This window comes from Panthera tigris, chromosome C2 (assembly GCF_018350195.1).
Source record: "Panthera tigris isolate Pti1 chromosome C2, P.tigris_Pti1_mat1.1, whole genome shotgun sequence".
Classification (NCBI taxonomy): Eukaryota; Metazoa; Chordata; class Mammalia; order Carnivora; family Felidae; genus Panthera; species Panthera tigris.
Window position 1 is genome coordinate 7988983 of NC_056668.1, and position 17236 is coordinate 8006218.

General features: G+C 39.3%; 1 protein-coding gene across 1 annotated transcript in view; it reads right to left on the reverse strand.

Annotated features, from left to right (window-relative positions):
- DYRK1A (dual specificity tyrosine phosphorylation regulated kinase 1A) overlaps window positions 1-17236 on the reverse strand; it is a 139247-nt gene that overhangs the window by 15564 nt on the left and 106447 nt on the right. Inside the window, 5 exon segments of the mRNA XM_042957290.1 lie at window positions 2347-2487; window positions 4544-4690; window positions 7219-7505; window positions 11650-11797; window positions 15918-16106. Of these exon segments, the coding sequence (XP_042813224.1) occupies window positions 2347-2487; window positions 4544-4690; window positions 7219-7505; window positions 11650-11797; window positions 15918-16106 (912 nt within the window).

A 17236-nucleotide genomic window follows, 5' to 3' on the forward strand; every position in this document is an offset into this window, starting at 1 on the left:
CAAAAGATTTATGCAATGATGTCCCCAGAACCCTTATTCATAATAGTTCCGAACTGGCAACAATCCAAACGTCCACGGACAGGTACATACAGATAAACTACAACATTTTAATTTCGATAGAATACTATGAAGCAGTAAAATGAAATAACTGTTGACACACACAATACGCATGAATTTCCAAAAATGATGTTTGTTAAAGTGAAGGAAACAAAACAGTAAATACTATAGGACTACATTCATATGAATTTTACCTATGAACAGGCAAAAACTAACCTAGGACGAGAGAAATCAGCAAGTAGGGGTGGGATGACAAAGGGTCACAACAATATTCTGTTATCTTATTCTAGCTAGTGGTTATATTATTGTATCTAAACTATACTTCAACAAATCAGCATCTTAATTCTTCATCCACTTTCCCCACCAAAAAAAACATACACATAGTATAGATATCATTACTAGGCAGCTAAAAGGGGCTCTTGACACATAGGTGAGAAATTACCAGTAAAAATAAAATCACTGAGAAAATAAACAGTACAAAGATACCCAACGATTGCACACGCAATGAGTTTATACTTCTGGTTAAACTCCCTAGTGCAGCGTTCATAAAGTAATCATTTGGTTCTGGATTTGAGTTTTTGGTTGGTGCAAAATTTACCTATGTCCGAAGACAAATACTTATTTTATACTTTAAGTTTCTTAAATGAGTTGCTAATTGCAACTAAGGGAAATCTCATAAAACCTATAGTTAAGTAAGAGGTATTAAATACAGGTTAAGATACTTCCAATTTTAAGAAGGGAAAAGATTTATCTACTCTTTTCTGAAATGCCCCCCCCCCATAATTTTGTTAAAAAGTAATTATAGATCAGTTTGGGAGAAATGATAGGTTTCGGCCCATAGTAGCTTCACTGTGGTTTTATAAGGCAGAGATGTGCATGGGATGGGATGAACGTTTTCTTTAGAAAAAAAGAAAAAACTGGCGGAAAAAAAAACAACAAAAAACAAAAAGATTCCAAATGGAGAAAGCAGTAGCCACCTGTACTGCGGAGAGAGAAAACACGAAGGAGGTTTCATACCCTCCAACTCTATTTCAGATCGACTGGCTGGAGCTACCTTGAAGGCTGGTGAAGCTAAGGATTCCCAGGCTGTGCTCTGGGTTCAAGGGGAAAGGGGCCATGACTGAGCTCGCTCCGTGGACAAAGGCAGAAGGATTCAGGATGCTTGTGTGGTGTTTGCCATCCCTTCCTTAGCGGGAGGAGGCTGACTGTGGCTGCCGGATATTGCCCTGCCTAGAGCTCAGAGAATAAGGCAGAGTGCAGTCAGTTACAACCAGGTATGAAAGATACAATTACAGATGTATTTTTAAATCTTCTAAAGAAAATCGTTTGGTACTAAAAGCCTACGTGAAGGTGAATTAAAGCCAAGAACCATCATCTTCAGTTCACTGGAAAGGACACCTGGTGGCAGCATCGCTAAAATGCAAGGGGCAAAATACAAAGTGGCGCGGAAATAAAACGTCCTAAGTGGTAACAACGTGTTTAAACTACAACCCCAAGGTGTCCGGTGCAAAGATCACACACCATCAGGTATTTATACATCACGTTCTTCTTACACCAGAGACAAACTAGATTACAAAACACATGATTATTTTCACATTTATATCAAACAAAAAGGAGATGAGGATGCGAAACTGCCATCGTTCACTCTGTTAAACTGACGCAGTCTAGCGATCTGAAACCAGAAGAAAATTACTACAACAACCTAACATTTTGAAAACCTTAATTGCAAGGGTTTTGGACTGACATCCCTGCCATCCATGCCACCGAGCTAGGAACCAGAACTGAAATCTGCCGAAGGATTACTGAGTCGGTTGATATTCTTGCCACAAATCGCCCAAGTCAAAAATTCTTTCCTCCCGTCGGAACGAATTGTTTTGAAAAAGCCGTTTACTGCAATCCTGACCTCTACTGCCCACAGCTGCAGTACTGTTTACTGTGACGTCGTTATATACACTCACTGTGACAGACAGAGGTTGAACTTTCGGATTCTACTGCTGAAATGAGGCACGCTGATTTGATCAGCTGTGTCACACGGCAGACATACAGTTTCCAACATGAAGCCTTAACTCTGCCCATTAAACACACACTCGTCCATACAGACAGTTCAGGGCAAACTATACCCAACTTTTGAAGAAAGCAGACACCTAGGTTCTTAATGAAATTGTTAACGGAGACACTGATTTCAAAATACAAAGTGAGCTACCAACAGCTGCTGTGAAATAAGTAACACAGGCTAAATAAATATACATATAAAAATATAAATAAATAAATCAAGTTTCCCTATTTTACCCGTTTTCCATCTTTGGTCTTCTTTAAGTTCCAAGTGCCATCTGGCAACTTCTCAAAGAACTTTCTTGCTTTTGGTGCTTGGTCAAGAATGTGAGCAGGTGGAATACTCAGAACTTCCACTATTTTATTCATCTGATCTACCTGTATTAAAAATAAAAACAAAAACGCCTGTAACTTCTACTGTAGTACATCCTGCTTCTCCTCACCAGTTCATTCGTTCATCCATAAATTTTATTTTATTTTTTTTAATTTTTTTTGTAACGTTTTATTCATTTTTGAGACAGAGAAAGACAGAGCATGAACAGGGGAGGGTCAGAGAGAGAGGGAGACACAGAATCCGAAGCAGGCTCCAGGCTCTGAGCTGTCGGCACAGAGCGCAACACGGGGCTCGAACCCACAGACCGTGAGATCATGACCTGAGCCGAAGTTGGATGCTCAACCGACTGAGCCACCCAGGCGCCCCTCATCCATAAATTTTAAACAGAGCATCTTGCGCGTGTCCTCTTAGGCATTGAGCACACGATAATGAACAAAAGAGACACAGTCCCTGCCCTCCTGGAGCCCACCATTCCACACAGGGCAGGACAGACAATTAAACAAATGAACACGTAAAATCAAATAACCATCCAAAAAAAAAATCCCACAGGCTTAATAAAGTGTGGACCAAATAAAGTATATTTTTAAGTGCAGGTTCATTCACTCAAATACCAAGTGTCTCCTATATGCTAGAAGCCATGCTCAGTAGAACATAGCAGTAAACAAAACAGATAAAAAAAAATCCCTGCCAAAAAGTTCGTACGATAGGGGAAGAGATCACTAATGAACAAACACATAATGAAATACATTAGGTCAGACGACGACGAAGAACCATGAGGAAATTCAAAGATGGAGGGTGAGAAGGGGCACTGCAACCGAAAGCAGGGTGTCACCAAGAAGACGGTATGACAGCAAAGACCCAGGCAGGGAGGGAAGGAGCCACGCGCTCCCTGGGGAAAGGGCATTTCAGGCATGGAGAAGCACTGATGCAAAGGCCTTAGTACCATGGGCCTGTGGCTCCTGTTTCCAAGGGACCACAGAGTAAGGCTGCGTGCTGGCCCAGGGAGAGCGAGGGGAGGCAAGGTCGCAGAGAGAGCGCAGGAGTCACAGGGAATGGGGGATTCTTTGAACCACTCAAAGAACTTGGCTCTTACAATGGGTGAGGTGGAAGCCACTGAAGTTTCACATGATTTAATAAAATACAGTTAATTGTATCTCATTATGTTTTAGTTAGAATTAATACAATTGAATTTAATACCGTGTAAGCTCATGAGAAAGATCCTGATTTACAGGATAATATTAAGGATGACAAAACAATACCAAACACACACTATGCCAGTTACTGCCCAGGACTAGCTCACTACTCCTGTAGTTCAAGTGAATTAAAAGGATGGAAGGGACACGTTTCCGACGCCATATTAAGAGTTGTATAACCCTGTGTAAGTCATGGTCTTTCTTTTCTTATTTATAAATGCATGGACTGATCAAGATCTGTAATGGTTAACTTTTCTTCAAAACACAAAAAAAACCCACAAGGTTTTAAAGCCAATGGAAGTCCAATTCCTCTGACTACAAGAGAGCATGGCCTCTCCCGTGCCCTCCTAGGCACTGCCTCTGACTTTCCAACACCTTCTGAGAACAGACCGGAAACCCATGAATTAAAAGAAGTACATATAGCCTGTAGCTCTAAAATTCTATAATCGTAATTCACCCTAAATTACTCGGATCAAATCTCATCAAGGCTGCCAGCCATCACTTCTTAAATTCTAAATCGTACCCTCAAAATTTACAGCAATGTTGACACCGTTTTCATAGTGGCCCTCGTGCCTTTGTTACCTTTTTCTGTTATATTATACTTAAAATCTGTAACATTTAAACCAAAATGCGTAACATTTTCTAATCTAACTTATTGTTTTCCTTATTAGCAGATGAAAAGATCTCACTTCCCATCTCAAAATCCTAAACTCACCATTACAATAATTGAAAAACTTTTTAAATGAACAATATAAATTCAAAACTGACCCAACACTTGAATATTTAACTTGATTATACGCAGACGTCTTTTCCTAAAAAAAAATTTTAAGATTACACAGTCAAAGATTAAAAAACAAAAGGAAATTATGAAAACAGAAACAGAATTTAGAAAGCAATCATCATATACCTCATTGGCTCCACTGAACAGAGGTTCTCCAGTGTGCATTTCAACCAAAATACACCCAAGGGACCACATGTCGATAGCAAGGTCATAAGGCATTCCCAGTAGCACCTCTGGAGACCGATAAAAGCGACTCTGAATATACTGGTATATCTGAAATATATTGCAATATCATATTAATTCCAACATAAGTTTTGTTTCATTGTGCTCAACACTGAATTAAGAACATTTATCTGGTATCAACAGAAAAAACAATTGCCTAACTCCTAAGCTGGGGTTCCATTTACTGATTTCACCTTTATGCTACAAGTATCACTTAAACAAACATTTCAAGAGAGTGGTTAATCACACTGTGAAATGCAAAACATACAATTCAAGCCCTTTCGTTTAGTCCAATCCTAACTGGCAATCAAGATACACCTTAAAACAATTATGTTTTGTTAGAAAAAAGACATTATTGAGAATAGGGTCTCCCTATTAATTATTCTTTCCTGCCATGGATAGCACTTGGTTTACCACTAATTTAAGGACTAAACTGTATTTTAATTAACCTACAGAATGTATTTTAGCATCAAGTCAAATAAACTCAGTACAATGTAAATGAAAATTCAGACATCTATTACTGTACTGGTTTCACAGATGTATCTGAGAAACACCCCCATATAAAATTCAACCGGAGGTCATTCCTGATCAATCACTTCTTCTGCCCTGTCCTCCTCCACCTCCATTTGAGAATTCTTAGGGAAAAAAATCTTGAAATGGATAATTTTCAATGAAGTAATCTGAGAATGTCTCTAGAGACCAATTCATTTTCAGCCATCATAAATTTGTATTTAGAAACATCAGGAAAGCAAACAAAAAGAGAAAGAAACAAACAAAATCCTCCTAACTAAAGCTCTTCACGCTTAACAGTCCAATTAGGTGGCCAGCGGTGTGGTGCTTTCTCACGGATGCTTTTGTGGCTCCCACCTAAAACTCTAGCCGAGTCTCCAAAAAACAATTTGATGCCCCATAAGCAGATCAACCCCAAACCTAAGGCCTTGTCAGAATGAAGAAAGTGAAATTCAAAGGGAGAGGTAAGAACTATTACGTTTCCAAGTTTGTGGAGGGCCAACAGCATCGGTAAGCCCCAACGACTCCCTACATCTCAAAGGTCTCATTTCCCAGCTTCCGTCTGTCACTCGTCTATTTGGTTTGGTCGAAGCAGCGGCTGGGTCATCTACAAGGTTGTGCACCCAAATCCCCTGCAACACGCCTGCCCGGCCACCTTCTGAGACGGAACCAGTAAGGGCAGGGCAGGGCCACTGGGTGTGCGTCTCAGAAAGGATCTCTCGCTCTCACCTGACACGCTCACACAGTTTAAACCTCACGGAGCTAAAGGGATAGTTGTCTCAATTTGGCTGGAGAGGCACAGTAGTGTTTGATATTAGATCACAACATAGGATTTAGGTTTAAAAGGTGAGGGCGTAGAAATTTCCCAAATCTAAATCTATTCAAATGACCTTCAAGATGGGCATGTATTTCCCATTCACAATATACTTAATCCCCATCAACAACTACGCACATCTCTTGATTTTCAGAGGCATCTGAAACCCCAAACTTTGCTTCCCACTCCCCTAAATCTCAGTCGGTGATCTACAGAACACTGCTACCGGAAGACAAGTTGTAGAAAGTAACAAAAAGCCTGATAGTCCTGTTAACTGGCTATGAACCTCCACGATTAAATTAACCAGCCATGCTTAAAACACAAAGAGACTGTGCAACAGAAAAGTTGCACAGGATAAGAAATCCAATTGGGAAAAACAAAAAGCGGAAAGCCAACATGAAATAGTATCTGAAAGTCAGTTGTGGCTTTTCCTTTTTTCCCCCGCTAAGAAGTGCAGTTTCAATACTTTCAAGTAAATAGGAACAGTGTCTGAAGTGAGTAAAACATCATCAAATGGGGATCTGACTTCCTTTCAAGAAGAGAGCAACCTATCACTCCTATTCTATATGCAAAACCCGCTGTTAAGGGTAGCTTTCATTAACGCTAGAAAGAATAGCAGGAAAAATCTTTCTTCCATCAGCTAAATCTAAATCCATTTATTGCTATAGACAGGTCTGTCTTCAGCAGTCTGAGAAAAACCAGTTTGGACATGTGTCAGAATGTATACAGGGCAAAAAAGATTTAAACTTATTTATCAACACAAGTATACTAACCAACTGTGTAATTTCTATACAAGATCACCATGTGTAATGTAAAATTACCTGTATTTTTCTTAACTTACCAGTTTTTGGAGAAACACATTTATCTTGATCTTTAGAGAAACATTTCATAGCAAGGATTCGATGCTCTAGTATTGGAATAGCCCCAAATTTATACTAAAACCTCTACTTGGAAAATACACAGATCCACGTAATATTTAATTCGCTCATCTCCTATTCTCTCTTTTAGGCACACAGGTCATTTTTTAAACCCCATTTTAAAAAACCAATACCTTCTCATTCAAAACCTAACTATTTGCATTTTAAGAGATACTTCCCCAAAATAGGTTTCAACACAATGTGATTCAAGCAGCACATTTTAAAGATAACCATCCTGTGATTACCTCTGAATTGTATACACATTAATAACATCTCAAATATCTACCTACACTTTTACCTAATCCTACTTTAATACACAAGTCCTGAAATATACTTACCCTCTGCCCCAACTGACAGGAACTGCCAAAGTCAACGATCTTGATTGCACTGCGTTTGGGGTTACAAAGAAGGATATTCTCAGGTTTTAGGTCACAGTGAATGATACTAAGTTCTGGAGTCGCGAGGAAAAGCAGTGCAGTGCACATCTGTTGTGCAAACTTTCGTGTTAGGTTCAAAGAGACACCTCGAAAATTGGTGTTCCTCAACAAGTCATAGAGGTTGTAGGACAGCATTTCAAAAACTAAACAGAGATGGTTTCGAAACATAAAGTGGCGCTTCAAATGCACTGAAAGAGGAAGAAAAAGTTTCATTTTAAATTATATATACCAATAAGATGAGAATAATGCATGCACGAACTCTCAAACAGTCTAACAACATTTCCACGTCAAATGTAGAGTGAAAACCAAGTTAGAACTTGGAGATCGGCGTTCTGCACTAACAGCACATTCTGTAACCAGTCAGGAATATCTAGATTGTTCACCTGCTAATTAAACAGGTGTCGTGCCTGCCAATCAGCAATATAACGTGAGAAGTACCACCAAAATGCTTAGTTTAAAAAAAAAAAAAGAAATCAGGTCTGAAAACACACATAGCAAACTGACAAACAATACTGAGAATACTTCAGTGACTTTCTGCTCCCTTCTGTGAGAAAGTATTTTTTACTCCCTGAGAACCCAACCTCACAACTTCATATAAAGCCCCACCCACTGGGATCTCCAGGTTGTGACCATGCTGCTGTAGGCGGCTCTCAGGCTCTGATATATATCCATATTCCGCTTTGCTCAGCCTTGGATCTCACTAGTAATTTCCTGTAACAATTGTCAAAGGAAGGCACAGATCTTTTTTCTTTTAGGCAAATACAACAAGTATGTGAAAAGCATGCTTTACAAGAGTTCATAATCAAGGCATTTGATTTATGTTCATCAAACCGGTACATGGGATATCTTGTGCACAACTGAAGGTTTGGGAAAACTTGAAAATAAAGCTCAATCATAAGAAGAAATTGTAAGCAGGCTCATGAATGAGAAAAAAAGAGTATAGAAGCCATTATATGCGATCAGTGTTGACCTCTAAAAAGGCTTAATACACACTAAATTGCTTCAAAGATTGTGCTTTTCGTATTAACACTGACTGCACATCAGATGAGGTCATTCAATAAAGTGCTGCCCTTCACTATAAAATTCTTATATATACCAAGCTGAACACTTGTTACTCAACTGGAATGACATAAAACAACCATCTGTCAAGGTTACCTTCATTTTGGTCTCTTGGTTTCATAAAAAAAACAGGTTTCTCTACAGATCTATCTGGAGTAACTATGACGGTATTCAATCTCTGGTCCCCAAAAATGGGAGATACATTGTGTGCTCCTGAATGGCCTCCCCAGGAGCAGGGCGTCAACATTGGTTTCACATCATTCTTGATACAAACAATCCAAAGCTGGGATAAATAATACAAATGCTAAACGGCTCTATAGGAGTCTACAGTACAACTCAACACTCTGAAAATAAAAAGAATCCTTAAAGGTTACATAAGAACGTATAACATCTGGGGCTCCTGGGTGGCTCGGTCGGTTAAACGTCCGACTTCGGCTCAGGTCACCATCTCCCTGTTAGTGGGTTCGAGCCCCACATCAGGTTCTGTGCTGACAGCTCAGAGCCTGGAGCCTCTTTTGAATTCTCTGTCTCCCTCTTTCTAACCCTCCTCTGCTTGCTCTCTCTCTCTCTCTCTCAATAATAATAAAAAAACATTAAGAAAAATTAAAAAAAAAAAAAAAAGAATGTATAATATCTGCTCTTAATCAGTGAAGTGCATAGGTTTAATACTATAAACAGAGCTCCATGGGCAAGAAGACACCCCAGCAACATGGTCAAGAGTTTTAATTTGATGAAGCAGTAGCCACAAAAAGAATGTAGAAAGTAACTGATGTCAAAATTCCAGTGTAATTACAAAAATTCCTTTAAGAAACTCTGTGATTACAAAGTTCTTCGAATGAAAGATCAAGCCACTTGGTTCCACCTGACTTCCCAATTCATTACCCATTTACTGAGTAACTACAATGGGCTGAGCACTAAAGACATTGTCAAAGAAAGCTCAAACACAAGTATATTTATGTATCTTTTTCACCGAACTTTGGGGATACGGTTGTGTTATCTTTTTAACTGAACTTTGTTGAGGGTCAGCAAGACTTTGTTCTAAACCTAAAGTGAATTTTAACTAGACCCATGACAGATACCAAATAATCCACGTGAGCAATTATGCTGCACGGTAAAGAAGACTTTTTTTTTTTTTTTTTTAAGTCTCAAAGACCTAGGACTACAAACTATTAGAATAAACTATTCTTATCAATTACTTCAAAACAAAAAGAAGTTACTGACATCACAAAAGAGCAATATGACTTTGAGACATCTTAAATTTTAAGTATCAATTCTCCTGGCAGGGCTATGTCTAATTTTAAAGTTTTTGCTTGTTTTCCAATATAGAGCCTCAGTTTCTTGAGACACTGTGCATTCACCACCTTCCTAAATAAAAACTTAAAAAAAAAAAATGCATCCCAAAAGCATCTATAATAATTAATGCTATGAATAATCATTAAAGTCAGTTTATTAAAAACAAATTGACAGCCATTATTATATACAACTGAATAACTAACATTTATTGAATGCTTACTATAAATTTGCCATGTTTTCTTTCCATAAGACAGAATTCAAATGCAATGCCATCAACATTTTCTCTACTACTTAAGCAAACACTCAAAACACAAAACACAAGAGTGAGGAGGAAGATGTTCACAGATTATAAGTCAAGTATCCTTCAAATGTCCTTCTTGAGCTTCTAAGCCCTTTGAATGAAAACAGGCTCAAATTTACACAAGTTATAACTGACACTGAACAGTAAATGTTCAGTGAGTACGAGAGGTTTTAGGGGCACCTGGGTGGTTCAGTCAGTTAAACATCCGACTTTGTGGCTCAGGTCATGATCTCACAGATCGTGGGTTGCAGCCCCGCGTCAGGCTCTGTGCCGACAGCTCAGAGCCTGGAGCCTGCTTCGGATTCTGTGTCTCTGTCGCTCTGTCTCTCTCTCTGTCTCTGTCTCTGTCTCTCTCTCTCTCTCTCCCCCTCCCCCACTTGTGTTTTTCTCTCTCTCTCAAAAATAAACAAAAAAAAAAAAAAAAAAGGAAAAGGTTTTAAATAGACATGTTATTACTATGGATTGTATCAGGTTTTCTCTACAGAGAAGAAATTAAGAAAAATTAATAATATTAAGGTCATTTTACTGTAACACTAGGGAATGAAGGCAATTTCATAAACGAAATCTGATCTTGGTATCTGAACCTTACATCTTTAAACATTCATTTTTTGTTTCCACCATTTTGGGCACACTAAAGAATCATAATGCCCACTTATTCATAAAAAGATATTTGTTAAATAAAATTTAACCTCATGTTTATCAAGTCAGGCCAGCATTTCTGGAAATGAGTTGCTATGTATACATGCCTAGAGAAACTTCTATAGTTAGTTGATGCTAAGGTCTCAATCTTAAAACTTGATGGTATTTTATATTTACTCTTGGTAGCAATTTGTTTCTTGGCACATAGAATAATGGGATCTTACAATCCTTGGCATCTTAGATTTGACTGAGAACAGTATTAAACAAGGTATATTCAGATGTTGTTGGGCCCATATATCAACTGACTTCACTAGTTTCAGAATTTTTCTCTTTTTTGTTTTCAGGAAAAACACTGTAAGACAAGGAAACAAACACAGGGTCTAGATTCCAGCAGAGGTAGCTTCAGATGCTAGCTGCAGAGCCCCTGGGATCCTGGGTATGTTACACTTTGTAAACACAGTCTATAATCTAAGGACCCCACCGCTTTCCTTACAGGACTACTCTATTACAGATGATGGAAGAAAAGCACAAGGAATATGATAGGAGTTCAAGAAATAGTGGCTATTACCTCTTTTCTGTTGTAATAAGTCTTAACAGCATCTAATGCTGTCAAACTGACAAACAGCCTGAGGAGGAGTCTGAGAACTTGGCTCAGACATTCCAAAACTAGTTCTATTATTGTAATACATTTCGCTTACTTCTGATTTCTGAGGGTAGGAGAAACAGTTAAAGTTGCTAAAAAGAGGACCCCTGGATAAAGTGCATCATTACAGCAAACAAATGGCACTAGTAAGTTGCAAAACATGATACTATTCTTGTGTTTCTAAATTATACACCACGAGGAATGCACATTCCCCAAGATTTAGAATATTACTGCCAGATCGAGTAACCGACAAAAATCTATGCCCTCCAACAGAAATAAACAGTTGAATTTTTAACCTGTCACTTTAAAAATTAACATATTCTCATTCAAAAACAACCATGAACTCAAACTTCTGGCCCATGTGAGGGCACATGGCTTTGTGTGCCTGTTTGTTTACCTATGTAGTATTTCATTTCAGTGTCATGTTTGTTCATGAGCTCAAGAAGTCGCACTTCTATCTGGGCTTGATTCAGAAAAGCCTTCTTGTTCTTTATTATTTTAATGGCAACCCATTCTTGCTCCACACGATCATATGCTTTTACAACCTAAAAGAGAAAAAAGGTAAATAATTCTCTACTAATGGCAACAACTGCACAACATTCTACATTTAACTTTAATTGTATATTTACCTAATTCTCATTCTTCTCATCTCCCTAAGATGAGGTCCTGTTCGTTTCCATTCAGTCTCATCCATTTACTACTTTACAGTCAACTTTAAGTCAATCTTTTCTGTTACATTTCTTTTGTATCCTTACAGTATTTCTAAATATCCACAATATTGCCTTCTTAACAAAAGCTAGATTTCTCCAGAAACAAATTTACATCACGACAAGTGCTTTACTTTTTTACCTTTTTTACTAAATGACACTATAAAACAATTCTCCTAACCTTTTAATGGGAGAAAAACCTGGTTTAAATCTCAAGTATATGTGTAAATTATTTATTTTTTAAAGTTTTTTTAATGTTTATTTATTTTTGAGAGAGAGTACGCATGAGTGGTGGAGAGGCAGACAGAGAGGAAGACAGAGAATCCGAAGCAGGCTCCACGCTGTCAGGGCAAAGCCCAAAGTGGGGTTCAAACTCACAAACTGTTGAGATCATGACCTGGGCCAACGTTGGACACTCAACTGACTGAGCCACCCAGGCACCCCTCAGATAAAATATTTAAAATAAGGTTCTGAGTCATTTGAAAAATGCAGAAAGCTTCCTAACCTTAAGTTAGACTTTCACAAACACGGGTATATAACAAAAGAATAGGTTTACTTTAAAAAAATATATCTAATACAAATTACTCAGAAAGTTCCATGATATAAGGTAAAAGCCACAATTAGTGGATTTTGATAGTTTTAAAGTAGGAATCAATGCTAAGTGGAGTGTTCATAAGCAAATCACCATGTACACCTCTCATCTTAATTTTACTCACTTAAAAGGAGTTTCACATTATTAACAAAGAGAGTTACGTAAAAATTAGGAAATCAGGGCACCTGGGTGGCTTAGTCAGAAACATCCAACTCTTGATTTTGGCTCAGGTCATGATCTCACGATTTGTGTGAGATCAAGCCCCAAGTCGGGCTCTGGGCCAACAGGGTTGAGCCTGCTTGGGATTCTCTTTTCCTCTCTCCTTGCCCCTCCCCCATTCACGTACTATCTCTTTTGCACACACACAAAATAAACATTTAAAAAACTCAGGAAATCAATACATTGATAAAAGAGAACTATCCACAAATCAGAAAGAGCCATCTGATTAAATGTTAATTTATATTTATAATACATACAATCTGAATAGGCAAGAGTTTTTATACATTTTCTAGCGTATTCAGAAAGCCTGGAGATAGATGTAGGTAGAACTCCAGGTAATTCCAATTTGGAGGCTGAGTACCACTAGAGGAGAGGAAGAGAATGGAATGCATGAAGATTTACATCAGTCAAGGTTAAATATATTGTCAATGGTGTATTATAAATGGTCCAATTAAAATCAAACTTGGAGGGGTGCCTGGATGGCTCAGTCGGTTAAGCGTCCGACTCTTGGTTTCAGCTCCAGTCACGATCTCGCGGTTTCGTGGGTTCCAGCCTCACATCAGGCTCTGTGCTGCCACCTTGGGATTGTGTCTCCCTTTCTCTCTGCCCCTCCCCCACTTGCGCCATCTCCGTGTCTCTCAAAAAAATAAATAACTTGTTAAAAAAAATTTTTTTAAATCAAACTTGGAATGAAAAATGCAATTATTTCTGGTTTCATCCAATTCTAGAAAAAAGAGTGTCTACTGTCTTTAAAATCAGAGGCTACCCCTATAAACGTCTGACCAAGCGGTTTTGGTATTCTTCTGTTTCAGTGACTATATTGACGGCACCAAGAGCTGCAGTTCTACGCCCGGATCCTAATGGTCTCCAGGACAAAGGCCACTAACGGGCCCAACTATTTACTGACTTAGCAAATAGTTAACCGGCTAAATGCTAAAGCAATGGCTTCCGACCCTGAATTACACATTCAACAGGCAGCTTGAAAAAATACAAACGCGCAGAATCCAGCCACAGAGATTCTGGTTTAATTGGTTTACAGCCCAGGTAGCAGCTCCTTTCCCCCCAACATCCCCGCCCCCCCCCGCCAACCTCCTGCCAAAGCTCCCTGGGAAATTTCAATGTGCAATCAAGACTCCTAACCATTGGCTAAAGAAATGAAGGAGCATCTTACTTGACAAGGATCTGGCAGAGTTCAGAAAAAATCTGATCAAGTCAGTATGGAAGACATTACCTGGTGAGTGACGGGTCCTGAACCTGAACACGCATGAGCCTAAGGCAGGCATCAGTCTAACCCGATGAGATGGAGTTTGAGGTCAACGGGTCTCAATTTTCAAACGTTTAACTATGCTCACTTGCTCTTAGGAATTAAAGTATGAGAAAATCAAAGTGAAGGGGAGGAGAAAAACATCACTCTGAACTCAAAGACTACATATTTAGGGAAAACCAAAAAACCAAAATGGAAAACGAAGTTTAGAGAGTCGGCTGTATGGCCACCATTTCCACAGTGAACAACACAGGGGTTAGAAAACCGTCCTACTGAAGGCAGCTGCCCAAGTAGCTGGTGTGATTTTCAAGGTGGACCCAGCAACCCCTGGATCTAGGGCGCGTGCGGCTTTACTAAAACGCCTTTCCTTAGGAGACCCTGAGAGAGAAGGAGCTGCTTCTGACAAAAGAAGTAATACTTCATAAAGAGGGACTCCCCCAACACTGAGAAACCCCTAACTCAAAGAAAAAGAGGTTACAAATCAAGGAGAAGGTCCCTGAGTTCTTTACAAGCACTGCAACTACTTGGAATTTGAAAGCGGGAAGGGGCAGATACTATACACAGGTGGCACCAGGGCCTTGAAGAGCCACACTGGAATTGCAGAGGCCTCCTAGCAACCTTGTACGTATTTCCTTACAGGTTTAATAGCTGAAGATTTTTCTGGGCCTTTTCTGGGTGGCTGCTAACGGCCCACAGTACATTTTTTGTCCTAAGTGTGATCAGACGCATGCACAGGCTGAAAAAAAGGCATTATTTTTCCTTCTCTCAGAGCAGGAATGGGTAAATAGGAGCACGCGGGTTCCATAGTTTTAAAAGGCCCCAAAACAAAACCATTTTTCTCTAAAGGTGGTTCAAGGAGAGTCATTCTGAAACCCATTCTATCCTCATCACTGAAAAGTCCAAAGAAGTGTTTGAACTGCAGGTTAGTAATGGCCTCACCACACAAAGGGCGGGAGGCAAAGGAGACTGGGATCAGCAGTAAATCACACCTCGCACCAAACGGAGCTTGGGGACTCAATGAGACAGGACTGACAAGTGGGAGCAGCTAGCTGGGCAGGTCCACAGCCAGAGAAAAAGTTTCTTAAAAGTGCAAAGACGAAGGTGTGATGGCTCTCGGTCTGAGCACAACTGACGCGAGAGACCGCCATATTTAGGGTTTTGCGCTCTGCGCTGAGGCTGGGTGGGCAGGTGAGGACGGAAGGGCTGTGGGTGGAGACGAGGCCAGGAATAAAGAGAAACACCGAGTTCTGTTGGGGAGCCCCTTCCTCTCTTTTCCTGCCAGAAGCTGCTAGAAGCTGCTAGAAGCTAGAAGCTGCTGACTGATCCTTTCCATCACAGTCACAGTATCAGCCGTGCTGGTACTGTGAGAACGGGAAGAGGAAACCCTGAAGACCATGTGCCCACTTCAAGGCCTGATAACAGAAGGTAAGTTGAGAGAAAAACCAGGACACAGCCCCTGGCTTTCCCAGCCTCTAAAAAAGTGGCAGGGTACCTGCTGTGCCAACCGAACTCTTTTCTTTTTGAAGAGGAGTATCAGATAGGAAGGTAATTATCTCTTGCATCCGTAGTGAAGAATCATCCAGAGACCATACACAATCCACATGAAAGGGGCAACACTACCTGTTAGCGATTCCGATCAACTCATGTATCAGTAAGGTAAGTACTTGATAGCTCTGGAAAGTAAACATGGAAAGTCTAATGGAGTTTTTAGAGCTGATGCAGTTTTACTGCCTTTGAAGGACCACGATAACCCCAAATACTTACATATCTGTTGTTTACGTCTATTTACAGACATTGAAAGTGTACTACTGAGGAAAAGGCATAACAACATGATTCACTAGGAAGCTCTAATTTAGGAAATACAGCATTTTCCATTAAATTACCTGTCCAAAGGAACCTTTGCCTATCAAGGAGTCAATTTCGTAACGATCCATCCACTTCTCTCCGTTTTTTACAATATAATCATAGTTATCATCATCATAACCATCATTGTAAACCTTCCGCTCCTTCTTATGACTAGAATCGTCTCCCTGGCCCTGTTGGTGTCTTCGCTTCTTTTTTGCATAGTAAACCTGAAATGAGAATGTACCGGTGTTAAGTGTATAATTTAAATCTTTGGGGGTGAGGAGGCGCCATGTGCGCGTGCGTGTGTGTGAGATATAGATCAAGAGTACACGTGAGACAAATGTGCCATCAGGAAGAAACTGATGAATTTTTATTCCTTAGAACAAATACAAAAAAATGAAATAAAGAATTTTCTATAGTTGCTATCTGAATTACGTAATGACACTGATATATAACCATTGAAAAACGTCTACGGTGAAATTCACCTTTAAATTATATTGTTTATACATCTTATCAACAGATGCTAAGTGACTAGTCAAAGTATCCCATTCAAGAAGACTAACAGAGTCTGATTTATATTGATTTCTTAAACTAGGATATAACTTGTATACAATGAGATGGCATAGCTTGTACGAGTATAATATGAGGGATGGGGCAGGGAGGGGTGTGTGTGTGTAGATACTGATGTAATCAACACATGCCAAACCAAATAAAGAGCTTTTTCATCCCATCAGCTTCCTGCATCCCAATTTTATATTTGGTCTTAAGACAAAAGGTTTTAAAAATGAAAGTTTAGATGGGTGTGAACTAAAATTTTCCTAATACAAAAGGCCCTCTGAGACATTCCGGTTTTTAAGCCTATAATAACGTAACAACTAATGAAAGCCAGCCGCTCCTTCCCCTTCCCCTTCCCCATAAGGGCCGTAAACCCTGTGGCTGATCACAGTTGAGTTCTTCTCCTTCTATCTATTTTTCTTACAAAATTGTTTCTAAAGCCAGTTAAAAAATTACAGGTAGACTAGGCAATAGTTCAAGTAATTGGTAACTAACTGAGGAAATTATAAATTACACTGCACAGAATAACACCAGAAAAATTCTAGTTTACAAGGTGCCAAAATGGTTAAAAACCTGCTTCAGCAAAGCTACTGGGAAACTCTGGTTTTACCACAGGTTAACAGCAGCTTTGTTAATAATCTCCCAGATATTAGCAAACTGACATTAATAAACCGTTAACAATTTTCCAGATAATCAAAACTAGTTTGGCACATCTTTTCTAACACATTGTGTACAAAATCCAACGCAGAAATGTTCATCATTGAGTGCATACTAATCTTATCTTGCCACACTGCCACAGTAA